Source organism: Pristiophorus japonicus, chromosome 4 (assembly GCF_044704955.1).
Source record: "Pristiophorus japonicus isolate sPriJap1 chromosome 4, sPriJap1.hap1, whole genome shotgun sequence".
NCBI classification, from domain to species: domain Eukaryota; kingdom Metazoa; phylum Chordata; class Chondrichthyes; family Pristiophoridae; genus Pristiophorus; species Pristiophorus japonicus.
The window spans coordinates 28506577-28520035 of NC_091980.1; the positions used below are offsets into that span (position 1 = coordinate 28506577).

General features: G+C 37.4%; 1 protein-coding gene across 1 annotated transcript in view; it reads right to left on the minus strand.

Moving 5' to 3' along the window:
• Positions 1-269: 269 nt before the first annotated feature.
• kif3a (kinesin family member 3A) overlaps positions 270-13459 on the minus strand; it is a 75336-nt gene continuing 62146 nt past the window's right edge. The window contains exons 12-17 of the mRNA XM_070878057.1: positions 11510-11620; positions 10772-10897; positions 9490-9543; positions 7113-7181; positions 6045-6172; positions 270-4140 (exon numbers count right to left, since the gene is read on the minus strand). Of these exons, the coding sequence (XP_070734158.1) occupies positions 4092-4140; positions 6045-6172; positions 7113-7181; positions 9490-9543; positions 10772-10897; positions 11510-11620 (537 nt within the window). The 3' untranslated portion in view covers positions 270-4091. The remainder of the gene's footprint in view (positions 4141-6044; positions 6173-7112; positions 7182-9489; positions 9544-10771; positions 10898-11509; positions 11621-13459) is intronic.

Here is a 13459-nt window from a genome sequence, read left to right on the forward strand (position 1 = left end):
AATTGAAAATGTCAAAACTGAACGATTTTTGTTAGGTAAGGGTTACGCAACCAAAATGGGTAGATGGAGTTATGATACAGATCAGCCATGATTTAATTGAATGGCAGAACAGGCACAAGGGGCTGTTATGGTTTATGATAAGTGCTGGTCGGTTTTGACATGTGAAGTCCAAGTACAGATCGCCTCTAACTGAGGCCCCTAGTTCAGAGTCCAAGGAGATAGGAAGAGAGATCATGCAAATTAAAAACAGCACCAACAATGGACTATTTTGTTTAATGATAATTAAATATATTTAAAGTCAACTGATGGCTTCAACAATCATGGAATGTTCAATTAAAATGGCAAAACATTAGTTTACATTGCTGAGGTTACCAGCGATAAAACATACAAGTGTATAGAGATTTCTTTATTTACGGACATTAACATGCTGTTTATATACATATAATTGTTCTCATATGTACAACACAAAATGCACAATTTATACATAACAAATTACAAAGAATAATCAATAAAAAGACACATTGAGCATTGCAAGAAAATTTAGATCAAGCAAAACATGAATGAAACAACGACCCCTTTATTAATCACACCATACAACCCAACATTAGAATAGGATTTCAGAACATGTGCAGGTTTCTATTAATGATTTTTAAACATTTTATAATAAGCTTTGTAACAGTTACAAACACATGTGCACAACATTAAAACACACAATGATAAACCCTTTGCATTGTGTATATGATGTGCAACATCATTGCATTCAACACTCACTGTTAAATTCAAATATGTAGAGGGTAAGAAAGTGTTCTTGACCAGCAGTCCAGGGCAACTGCTGTTTAATCAGAAGTAAAAAGAAAAGTTGACACTTATCTTGCAGATCAAAAACTACGGTTATTTTCCTGTTTGAAAAGTAAGCAGTTTTCAGCATATAATTTTCTCCGAAATAATATTCTGAGAAAATACAATACTGCATTGAGAGTATTAAAGCTCAAGAACAAAAAACAAGACATATCAAACATATCTATAAACCTATTCAGAGGAGGGTCAAGTTTGTCAGTCTGACATTGAATTATGGCCTCTCAACAACTGCTTTATACAGTCTTTATTTCACACTTATGCAGACCATCTAATTAGCAGTCCTCACCACTGGTTTATCTTATTGAGGTCCGAGTTCCACTAACTATAATGCAGCTTTTATTGGAACCTGTGAAAAAGCTTCTTGTAACAAAATATTTTACTAACAGTTTAACTGCAGTATTTGATAGTTACAAATGAAGAGGTTAATGTGGACCCAGTTTCTGTACTACTAAGCACATACTCGCCCATATCACCTCCAGCCTTTTACAGTTGTCCCTGAGTTATAGCAATATAAATCTTCTAGTCATGTTACAAAAGGAAGTAGTTAAAGTATTGGCTATTTTTCTTAATGCTGGGCTGCTTTATCATTTTTTTAAACAATCAAATAGTTGTAAGCTACATGGTCCATGTGCCATTTAATACGTAGCAAAGAGCAATAAAAGCACTCTGGCATGGTCGCAAATCATGCAGAAATATGATCAATTGAAAATGTGATCAATTTAGTGCTATAGTAGTATGCAAGTAGAAGCATTCTTTAACAATGCCCACGATTAGGTTCAGCTTCAGCTGATTTGTGTATTCAATATAATGGGTTGAAATTAGCATATTTCATGGTTACTGTTTCCACAATGTGAATAAATGTTCACTTATGCATTTGTATTAGTAATTTATTTGACTTTTCACAGCGCTGAAATCTAAATACATTTTAATTGTTTGAAACCTTCGAACCAGTACTCTTCCAGTATTATGACATTCATGATTCCATAAATCTCACTTTTCCAACCGAGTCTGAAATACTCCAGTAACCACAAATGTATGTCAAAGAACCAACAATTGTTTGCACGTGCTGTCAATGACCTGGTTACATATTACTATGCCAAAATAGTGAAACCAGGAAACCCAAGTATCCTTGCTGTGGATTAGCCGCCATGTGTCCAAAGCAAGTACACATACAACCTTTTGTTTTTCATACTTATAGCAGCAAGTACCACCTCAGTCCGAGGAATGGGTGGTGAACAGTAGGCTGAAGTTCGATCAGGTGAAAATATTTCCTTTTGTACACATATTTAACCTTATACAATGTTTAGAAAGCAGGGCACCCACATAACATCCAAGAGTATGGTCTAATATCATCAGTAACAGGAGCTCAGTTTGCTGTTCCTATCAAACCTTTTTGTTTTGGAGATCTTAGGGTTTTTCCTGGTCATCTTCTATTCTGCAGCAGTTTGAACAAATCACTTGTATTTTGCTGTGAATGAAAGCTCTAACCAGAATCTGCCATATGTCCCCATAACAGAAAAGCTTTTCTTTTAATAAGCATAAGGAATGTTTTAGTGAGATCTCTGATTTACCTTTCAAACTGAAAGAGTTAAAGTTACAAGAATTTTTTTTTCGCTATTAAGGACTAGCTCTGCAATCCTGAGCTCCCAGTGTAGGAAGAGTGGGTTGGAAAATTGGGACAACATTGTAAACCTAACTGAAACATGTACTCACATTGAAGGTGGGTTCCCTGCCATGAGCAGAGAGCCCTTTAGTATTCTGTTTCCAATTTTTTTTAGTTAACAGTTGCCAGTACACAGGACGCTTCTAAACAGCTTCTCACACATTTCAGTAAATTGCTGCAACTGCCAATTCATTGATTCTTTCCTGGTCAAGTCACATAAAAATAGCCAAACAATGTCATACCTGTAGCACTGGAGTAGGCCACTGTCCATAGTGCCTGTGCCGACTCTCTGAAAGAGCTATCCATTTAAGACCTATTCCCCTGCCCTTTCTCCATACTTTCTTATATTTAACCATTTATTCACTTGCCTTATAGATTGAGTTTCTATCACTGTTTCTGTTCTGGTACTCAATGTTCTAAATACCTTCTTCATTTGAAAAAAATCTCAACCATTCCCTTTGTTCTTTTGGTGAATATTAAACTTATGCCCTTGGGTTTGAAACAACCAAGGGAAATAGTTGTTTTCCCCCAATTTAAGTTACCAAAACATCTCCTAATTTTAAACACTATCAAACTTATTTTTAACCTTCTTTGTTCTGATGAAATGAGCCCCAGTTCCTATGGGCTCTTCAGAACTAAAACCCCTCATCTTAGTGAACCTCTTCTCGCATCCTCAATAGAGAAGGAGAAGGTTGAATCATTTAACAGTACCAACAATTTTATTAAACTACGTAAATCTTTCTTTTTTCCCCTCCCAAGGTGAATGATGAGGTCAATTAATCTAGTCTGAAATGACTGATGCAATATAATAATGTACCCATCTTAAATCAAAACTAGGGAACTACATTATCTAGCAGAACATTCAAAATTCATCTTGCAGCAGCCATTGAACACATTCTGAGACCTGCAAACTCTTGACATACAATCACAACAAAGTGCACACAAGCCTCTGGCTAACAGAAGACAAGATAAACAAAAGTAGTACTGGTGAGGTTAAGCCAAGTTTGTGTTTTTAAAACCTGTACATTGGAGGACGACGGGTAGACTGAACGGTAACAGTTTCAGCTCATTAAATTACTTGGGATCTGGATGTTTGGAACAATTTTAGAAATGAGTCCTTTGAGCTTGAAATGTCTGAAAATGTTAATTTAGAGTTTGAATTTCTTTCATAGGCAACAAAAAAGTTTTTATTAATAGCTTAGCTGCCAGTAGTACATTTTCTATTCACTAATAAAACCAACCAGAATGTAAGCCAAGACCAATGTCAAGAAGAACAAAATGACAACTAAATACTGGAATCCCAAAACATTTTGTTGTAAACATTCACCATCAACATTCTGATAGCAACTGGAATGTTGACTAACTTAAAAACTCACTGGCATTTCAGTCATTAGCATTAAATTTTATCCCCATTTCTTCTTCTTACAGACCAGTATGTATGGTTCAACAAAGCCTCAGTGCGACAATATAAACTGTCACTATTCTTTGCACAATGATTATTTTTCATTGTTCAGGAAACATTTTCCATCTAAAATCTGGTCCATCCACCTTGGTCAGCTTCATTTATTGCTCACTGAAGAAGGGAGTCAATTCCAGCTTCACTTTTTGTAGATCGTTTCCTGATTATGAAAAATGAAATGGATCACAATTTTTTTTTGTAAAAAAGAGATTTATATTCAGTTTTACTTTGTCCTAAATGTGTGCTAAAATATTGACAAAAATGACAGTACTCCAGGGCACTGTTGGCGATTACTCAGCCAACCTGGTTCCTTAATCAGATATTGAACGGTCTCTTTCCACTCAACTCTACATAACCCTGCGAGGCAATGCCTGAACCAGGCGAGTGGTCCTAGCTTAACAAGCAGTGGGATTTAGCTCCAGCAGTACCACGACACACATTTAAGAATCTCCTTAGCCTCGTCTTTTGCCAACCTGGGTCCATTCTTGGGATGTGTTTCTAGGAGGGGATTGAGATTTCTCAATAACTTGGTTTGGAGACTCTAACATGGTAGTGGGTTTTTGTAGCCATTCATTTTGATTATACTATGTAAATAGCACTGCGGCAATATAAACTGTCACTATTCTTTGCACAATGATTAATTTTCATTGTCCAGGAAACATTTTCCATCTAAAATCTGGTCCATCCACCTTGGTCAGCTTCATTTATTGCTCAACGAAGAAATTATTTCTAAAAAAAAACATGGGAATTCCCGGAGCTATAGCAACATTGAACCATAAATCCACTTAAATTAAAAATTGCCAGGCTTGGACCCATTCAATATTGAAAGATTTCCAACTTTCAGAACATATCCTTTTTCCTTCAGGTGATCAAATTTCAGTTATGCAGTACAATCGGAATCATCTATATTCAGAGCATTCTTGAATTTATAACAAATTTTTGAGATGTTCACGCATAACTAACTTCGATGCAGCAAACTATTTTTTTTTTTTAAATGTGCACCTTTGAAACAAATTTGCATTTATACAATGCCTTTTACAAGCTTAGGATGCCTCATAGTACTTCAAAGACAATGAAGTACTTTTGAAGTGTAATTGCTGTAGGGAAAATTTTACAAATGAAACCAAAACTGAAACATCTCAAGAGGAGATTAAGCATTTTACTCCTGTTCCCATTTCTTGGGTGCCTTCAAGCTAAAAATTTCCAAAATGATTCTCGGCAATTTTCTCCTGGGGTGGAGAGGGAGACATGAGCACTTGGCCTCTGCCCTACATCTTTCCAAAGTGCAATCGGTAAGATCAGAACTCAGTAAGTGGAGGATCATTGTGAAGCCAGGTCCTAACACTCTGAATTAGCATGTCGGGATCCAAAATACTACATAGCTATACCTAAATTCATACAATTGCATTTTCCTGTATTAACTGTATCCAATATACAGAACGCTAAACCGTAACACCTCAGAAATGTGTATGGTGAAAGCTGAAATTTTTCAATAATGAATGTCACTCTTGCAAACCTACTGAAAGAGCATCAGAGGACTGAGAGTTATCTGCCTTCTTGCAGGGCATGTTGTCTGATGTGGAGAAGTTATTTGCTGATAACCTATAACTGATCATAGAAAATCAGTAGCTCAATGAGACCTCAAATGTCCTTGGTTTTATCCACGATCTATGCTGTTTTCACTGATCTCGGCTATGGTGTCAATGGAAGTGCTACAATTATCTGCAGTACTCCTTGGTTGAGAAGTAAAACACATTCCTGAGCGTTACCCAGCCGACTGATGGAAGTATACTTGTATGGATGTTGGATGAGGGCATATTTTGGCTTGGCTATGATTATCGCCATGCTGAATGATCTACCAATGCTTTCTGTCAAAGCTGATATGAATAATGTCTACATGGACGAGGCACTGGAAGTTGCCCAGTACCTGTGAAATCATATCTCAAAGAGTCATTGTTTTCAGGTAGAGGAAGTTAGTGAGAAAAGAGGAAAATATAAAAATTAAGGAATATCATGCACATTTTTTATATAAAAAAGTTAAGAGTATTTCCACTGTTGCCTCACTTTCTGCCTGTTTTGGGTCTGGATTTCCCTCCCTTTGAAGTTCTTGGTCTCTCCAGCTTCATTAATGACTGTCTCAGACTTTCTTCAGTGTAGGCCAAGTAAACATGGGACAGATCCACTTCGAAGGGCTAAGATAATAAAGAAAACAAATCAAAAATTAATTTCATGTTAGGAATCAAGCAAAAGAATTAGAGAGTTTCTGCGGAGTTATCAGAACTTCGGAAAGTACAGTTTATACTATTGTACTGAAACTCTTGCATCCCATTCATTCAAACCGACTGACTTCACGTCATCATCTAATGTTAACTGCATTTTAGACAAGACCTGATACATTTCTAGTTTTTACTTTAAGATTGACTTAACATACATTACAAAAATGCGTATGTGCAGTATAAAACTGCACTATAATTCTATGCCAAGAACATAAACCATTATTTAATAAATACAAAAAAGTGAAATACTGCAGATGCTGGAAATTTTAAATAAAAACTGAAAATGCTGCAAATACTCAGGTCAAGCAGCATCGGTGGAGAGAAACAGTACCAGAAAAGATGGGCTCACAGTTTAGAATCTCGCCTGAAAGACGGAATCTCCAACAATGCAGCGCTCTGAATACTGCACTGGTATGTCAGTTTAGATTATGTGCTCAAGTCCTGGTGCAGAGCTGAATCCTCAATCTTCTGAGAGGCGAGCATTCTTTCCACTAAACCAAGCTTTATATCATTTTCATACTGGTTTGTATTTGTACTCGAGTCACAGTAGCAACAGTAAACTGGTAAGGACTCAATATATTAACACATTTGTAGATAGTCCCACATATAAAATGGATATTGAAAGGAGTATTGCATACTTTTTAAATAAGTGCACTATGATATTGGAAAATATAATTTAATTGGAAAATACATGTGTTCTACTGGTTAGATGCATTTAAATAAATGACACTTTCAACAGCTGGACATTTTTATTGAAATTACAAAAGACAAACACCAATTAATAAATTGTGTTGGGACATGGGGGGAGGGACAAAGAACAAAATGTTTCCTCTAAAACTAAGAATTCAAAACTTACATCTTTTTCTTTTTTGTCAGGTACTGGTGTCTGTTTTCTCATGTTGTTTCCTGTGTATGCCACACATTTCTATAATTAAGAGATAAAGTCTTCTTGTGAGCTTAAAACTTATCATCCTTAAGGTACTGTAAACAAAATCTTTATGGTGCACTAAAAAATCCCAGAATCAAATGTGTTGATAGTACAGCATATTTTCTTCAGACTAATTTTGGCACCACATCAGCTGATTATAATGAGGAGCATAAGTGTGTTAGTAATGTGTACTACTAAACAGGAACTGTAAAATTAATTTTTAAAAAGCACTCAAGGGAAACTAACTTTTTAGACGATTTAGACTTTGGAATCAAAAAACACAATTTCTAAATTTGCAGAATGGGGCGGCGGGGGTGGGCAGGAGGGTGTAAGATAGTTAATACTGAGGAAGACTGCAACATATTACAAGAAGACATTAATGAACTTGCAGAATGGGCATATAACTGGCAAATGAATTGCTACACAGAAAAGTGTGACGTATTACATTTTGTTAAGAAAAATAAGGAGGTCACATATTACTTGGAAAAGAAGAATCTAAGTGGGGTAGAGGAGCAAAGAGATCTGAGGGTACAAATATACAAATCACAAAGTTAAGACACTGGTTAACAAGGTCATAAAAAAAGCAAACCAAGTGCCAAGGTTTATTTCTTGATGTGTAGAATTGAAAAGTAGAGAAGTTATGCTAAACTTGTATCAAACCTTGGTTAGACCACACTTGGGAGTACTGTGTACAGTATGCCATATTATAAAAAGAATATGGAGGCACTGGAGAGGGTGCAAAACAGATTTACAAGGAGGATACCAGAAATGCAAGGTTATACGCATCAGGAAAGGATGAACAGGCTGGGTCTCTCTTCTCTTGAAAAGAGAAGGCTGAGAGTGACCTAATAGAGGTATTTAAAACTATGAAAGGTTTTGATAGAATAGACAAAGAGAGTGTTTCCACTTGTGAAGAGCAAAACTAGAGGCCATCAATAGAAGATAGACACCAAGGGCCCGAACTTGGTGAAAGCCAAGGCCCGCCCAAGTGACGCCGAGACACCTTGCGGTACTTTGCCAGGAAGATTCCTCTAAAAGATACACCAGTACCGCCCAGTGAGAATCTGTGCAACAGCGGGCGGGAGCTCCCAATCTCGGCAGCAAATGCGATCCTCGCCAAAGTGCCGCCGAGGATCGAGTTGGGCCCAGGGAAGGGAGATGGGGGGAAAAAGCTAAAAATGAAAATTTACACAAAAAGTCCCACTGAAGCACCTTCAGGAGACCCCATCCACATAACTTGCTGAAAAAAAAGAAATTCACTAACCTTTTTTTGCAGGTCTTCTTACTTACCATTGGGGTTAGATCTGCCTTCACGCAGCGGTCTTTCTCCCTGCTGCTGCAGACACCCGCCCACACCAAAATGGCAGCTTGGCGGGCGGAAGGTCAGTTGAGCGTCTTGCGCGCTAGCGGCCGTCAGCCGTTCCCAGCGATCCTCCCCTCCCGCCAGCAGGAGACCTCCAAAAAACTGGCACCAAGGGGAGACCGCCGAAAAAACTCGGCGGCAGCCAGCGCAGTGAGCGGTAAGGCCACCAAGTTCAGGCACCAAGAAATTCAAAAGGGAATACAGGAGGAACTTCTTTACTCAGAGAGTGGTGAGAATATGGAACTCGCTACCACAGGGAGAGGCTGAGGCAAATAGTATAGATGCATTGAAGGGGAGGCTAGATAAGCATATGAGGGAGAAGGGAATAGAGGGTTATGCATGAGGAAGGATGGGTGGAGCCTACAGTGGAGCATAATTGCCACCATGGACTGGTTGGGCTAAATGACCTGTTTTTGTGCTGTATATGCTATGTAAAACTAAACTTTGACATTACTTGAAATGTTTTGGCAACTATTACTTTTAAAATTTAATTGTGGCATTTATTCTAATCCAACTTCCAAACTAATGCTTGAAATCTATAAATTATTTTTACCAATATTAGCACACAAACACCTTTATTCCCACATGCATGCCTCTCAATTTGGCATTAAAACAGATATTACACTATGAACTGTAAAGAGATGTAGTACATTTGCCAACTAATTAAGATAAACCATGTCTTATAAATTGTTATGCAAGCTACTGTATTTGATGTATTTCTCAAATGAACATTATATTTAATCAGCCATAGAATTATATTAATGATATCTACAGCTAACAAGCACACAGTGGAAATAGAAATACTGAAACTTCTCATGTTGACAGTTCTGAAGACTTGCAGCACCCAACACTTAGATGTCCCTGACTTATAGCCAATATGAATCTTCTGGCATCAGTTGGATACAGAGATAGTGTCCCAATTTATTGACTGTACAAACCTACCAGTTGCCACTCTCCAATGTCTTCATTCCAGTGTACGTAATTCTCAATCATCTCCTAGAAGGCACAAATATCTATTTTAGCCAAACCTGACATTTTATTTATTGTGCCAAAGTACAAAACACAACAAATACAAGATGAGGAATAACCCAGTTTACTAAACAGGTATTTTGAGAAATCGTGCTCGACAAGAAGTAGTCATCAGACTCCTCTGTAGTACAATGGAACCTCATTATCAGCAACTCCGTTATCATCCTTCCCAATTATCGACCAATGTTCGCAGGACAAAGTCTTGCGTGAAATTTTGCTTCCTTATGAAACAAGCCAACGTCATTTCTTCCTATTGGACATAATCTAACTGCCCTAGAAAGATGAAGTGCAATCTATGTTATTTGTCCTAATTTAATGCCTGAAGTATTTCTGTATGATATTTATAACGCCAAACTTTGGGATTCTCAACTATCCACTAATTTCCAATATCCTCCAAAGAAAATCCTTTTCATTATGGCTGATTATACAAGTTCCATATATCGCACGTATACATGAACATTTCAATTAGAACCACTAACTTTTTAAATCAGCAAGCAATGCTGCAAATCTGCCACAATCAGGTATATCACAACAATAGCTTTATACTTGCAGCAGGCTATATAGAATTGAAGTGGCAAGAGCTGAATGTCTTTACATACAGCAACAAACGATAAGCATACCAATCGTTTGATCCTGCGTGGAATTAAACATTCATATTAGCTTCATAGCTTATTATTACTGGGATTTGGGGGAGGGGTCAAATGGCTCTATGAATGGAATGCTTTCCATCATTGTTTCAAAGTAGGTGAACAAAGATGTATGAAAGGAGCATTTTAGTGATAGTAAAAAAAAAAATTAGTTTTTAACAAAATTATTCCCAAATATATGAGAATGCACAAAGAAAAATAGCATACTGAACATTTTGCATAAATAAGAAAAACCTTCATAACTCACTCTCACCAATCATTGAACAAGTGTATGTAAGTCTCCCTTTGTTCATGTGCTGTATTTCATTGTAGGTTATTTTCTATCAAATCATAAAATAGCCCTTAAACCCAAGTTCAAAGACTTATATGGACTAGTGATGTGCACATCATGGAAAACATATTCCTTATCCTTGGATGGTATACTATCCAAGCAACAGAAATACCATAATTGTTAACGTGTTTCAACAAGGCACAATAAGCGCAAAATATTAAACTTTTCCATCATTAAAGCCCTTACATAAACAAATTTAAAAAAAACTCTGTCTAACCTGGTATTCTTGAGGAATAAAGTTGTCAATAATGAGCATCTGGAGACGGAGTTCTCGGCTCAGCTGTCTGATATTCTCCAACAGCCCTTCAATCTCGCGTTGATGTTCTTGTTGCAAGTCTGCCATCTTTGAATAAAAACAAACCAGACTAATACATCAGGAACGTCATCGTGTCATGAAGTACAAAACACTAGAAAGTTGTAATGCAAAGAAACTGGGCAAAGGGGTTACTTCTCCAGGTTATCAAGTAATGGCAAGTGAAAAAGCTTTACTTTTACATGGAACAGGCAATCCAATTGAGAAATGACAACTAAAATGTTTGAGTTTGTTTCACAATACATTTATTCATATTATGGTACTTTTTTCAGATGCGCCCCTTTCCTATGTATCTTAAATTATGAACAGCGAATTCTAAGTTTGTAATTTCAGTATACTTTATGCTGGCATTCCATACGAACACTTAAGCTATATATAAGGGCACTATTCCTATGGACAGTTGTATAAAACTTTAGTAATGAGAAAGTGCGAGAAACTGGATGTTCTAAATGTTGGTTATTTTCTGCTTTCCGTACATTTAAAGGTTAAAACCGGTCAACTTACATTTAATGCTTTTGATGAATATTTAATTAAACTTTCACAATTTGGGCTTTCAGAATTGTATATGCTAATGTGTAGCTCGAGTAAGGTTCGAGTGGAATAAACATTATACAAGGAAAATAATCTACAACTCCTGCTCACCTCAGACTTTGCTGCCATCAGCATTGTCCAAACTTTCTTCAGTTTCTTCGTCTTGCCCTGGGCCTCCTCCTGTAAACTGGTGTACTTCTCCTCAATGTCCAAACGTTCTTGCTATTAAATGAAAAAACAGACCACAAAGGGACATTAATTTATTTTTAAAGCATGGCCATACTAATATATGTAGATGCAACAAGTTTCCAGATAATTTTTCCCCAAAAAGCTTTTGTGCTACGAGCCACAGGAACGCCTATCGCAAATATTATACTGCAAAGAAAATCTTTGGTCATCCTAAAAGGATATAATAATTGAGAATTGTTAGATATATTAGCCTACCTGAGCCAATATAATTGCAGCATGAATGACAGATGAGGCTACTTGCATTAATATAGTGCGTCTAATGTAGGAAAATATTCCAGAGACATAATCAGATAAAATATGTGCACCAAGCCAAAGAACAGAATATTAGGAGGGGTGATCAAAAGCTTGATTAAAAAGGTAAGTTTTAAGGATGGTAGGAAAGCAGGAGAGAGGTGGAGAGGTTTAGGGAAGGATGACAAAGGGAGAGGAGATGCACAAGAAACCAGAGTTGGAGGAACAGAAAGTTCTGGAGGGTTGGAGGAGGTACAGAGATAGGGAGATAGAGACAAGACCCTGAAATAATTTAAAAAAGAATGAGAATTTTAAATATAGGTCAGCAAGGGCAGAAGTGTTGGGTAAGCAGGATTTGGTGCAATTTAGGAGTAGATGAGCTGAGATAGCATGGAATTTAGCTAAAGTAACCAACCAGTGTTTATACAGGCAGTAAGTTGCATCTTCATTATTTTCCATACCAGATAAATTGATTGTTCTCACTGTTCTAAATTTGCATGCTTCTCTAATGTTAAGTGTTGTTGATACCAAGATACTCCAATAATATTGCTTATTCATCCAGATTGCAGTCCTGCAAACTTGAATTGTCAGCTGTGTCTCAGTTGGTAGCACCCTTGCCTCCAAGTCTGAAGGTTGTGGGTTCAATCCCACTCCGGAGTCTTGAGCACAAAAAAAAAATTTAGGCTGCACTCCAGTCTGAACTGCCGTCCTTCAGATGAGACGTTAAACCAAGGCCCCATCTGCTCCCTCAGGTGGACGTAAAAGACTCCATGGCACTATTTTGAAGAAGAGCAGGGGAGTTATCCCCAGTGTCCTGGTCAATATTTATTCCTCAATCAACATCACTAAAAACCGATTATCTGGTCATTATCACATTGCTGTGTGTGGGAGCTTGCTGTGCGCAAATTGGCTGCCCCTTTTAGAAACATAGAAAATAGATGTAGGAGTAGGCCATTCAGCCCTTCTAGCCTGCACCGCCATTCAATGAGTTCATGGCTGAACATGCAACTTCAGTACCCCCTTCCTGCTTTCTCACCATACCCCTTGATCCCCCTCGTAGTAAGGACTTCATCTAACTCCCTTTTGAATATATTTAGTAAATTGGCCTCAACTACTTTCTGTGGTAGAGAATTCCACAGGTTCACCACTCTCTGGGTGAAGAGGTTTCTCCTCATCTCGGTCCTAAATGGCTTACCCCTTATCCTTAGACTGTGACCCCTGGTTCTGGACTTCCCCAACATTGGGAACATTCTTCCTGCAATTTTCCTATATTGCAACAGTGACCACACTTCAAAAAGTACTTCATTGGCTGTAAAGCGCTCTGGGACACCCGGTAGTCATGAAAGGCGCTATATAAATGCAAGATTTTCTTTCTTTGAAACTTCTTTTTAAATTGGACAAACTTAGTAAAAGTCCAAGGCCTATAATGTAGGCCAGCACCAAGATTGAAAACAGTAGGTGTAAAGACAAGATAAATCAAGAAGTGAGATTCAGGTGACACCAAGTTGGAGTTTTAAAGGCTTGTAAACTGTAGGATAACAGGAAGATTGAGTGAGGCATAGTTTCAACTTTGTGGTCTTA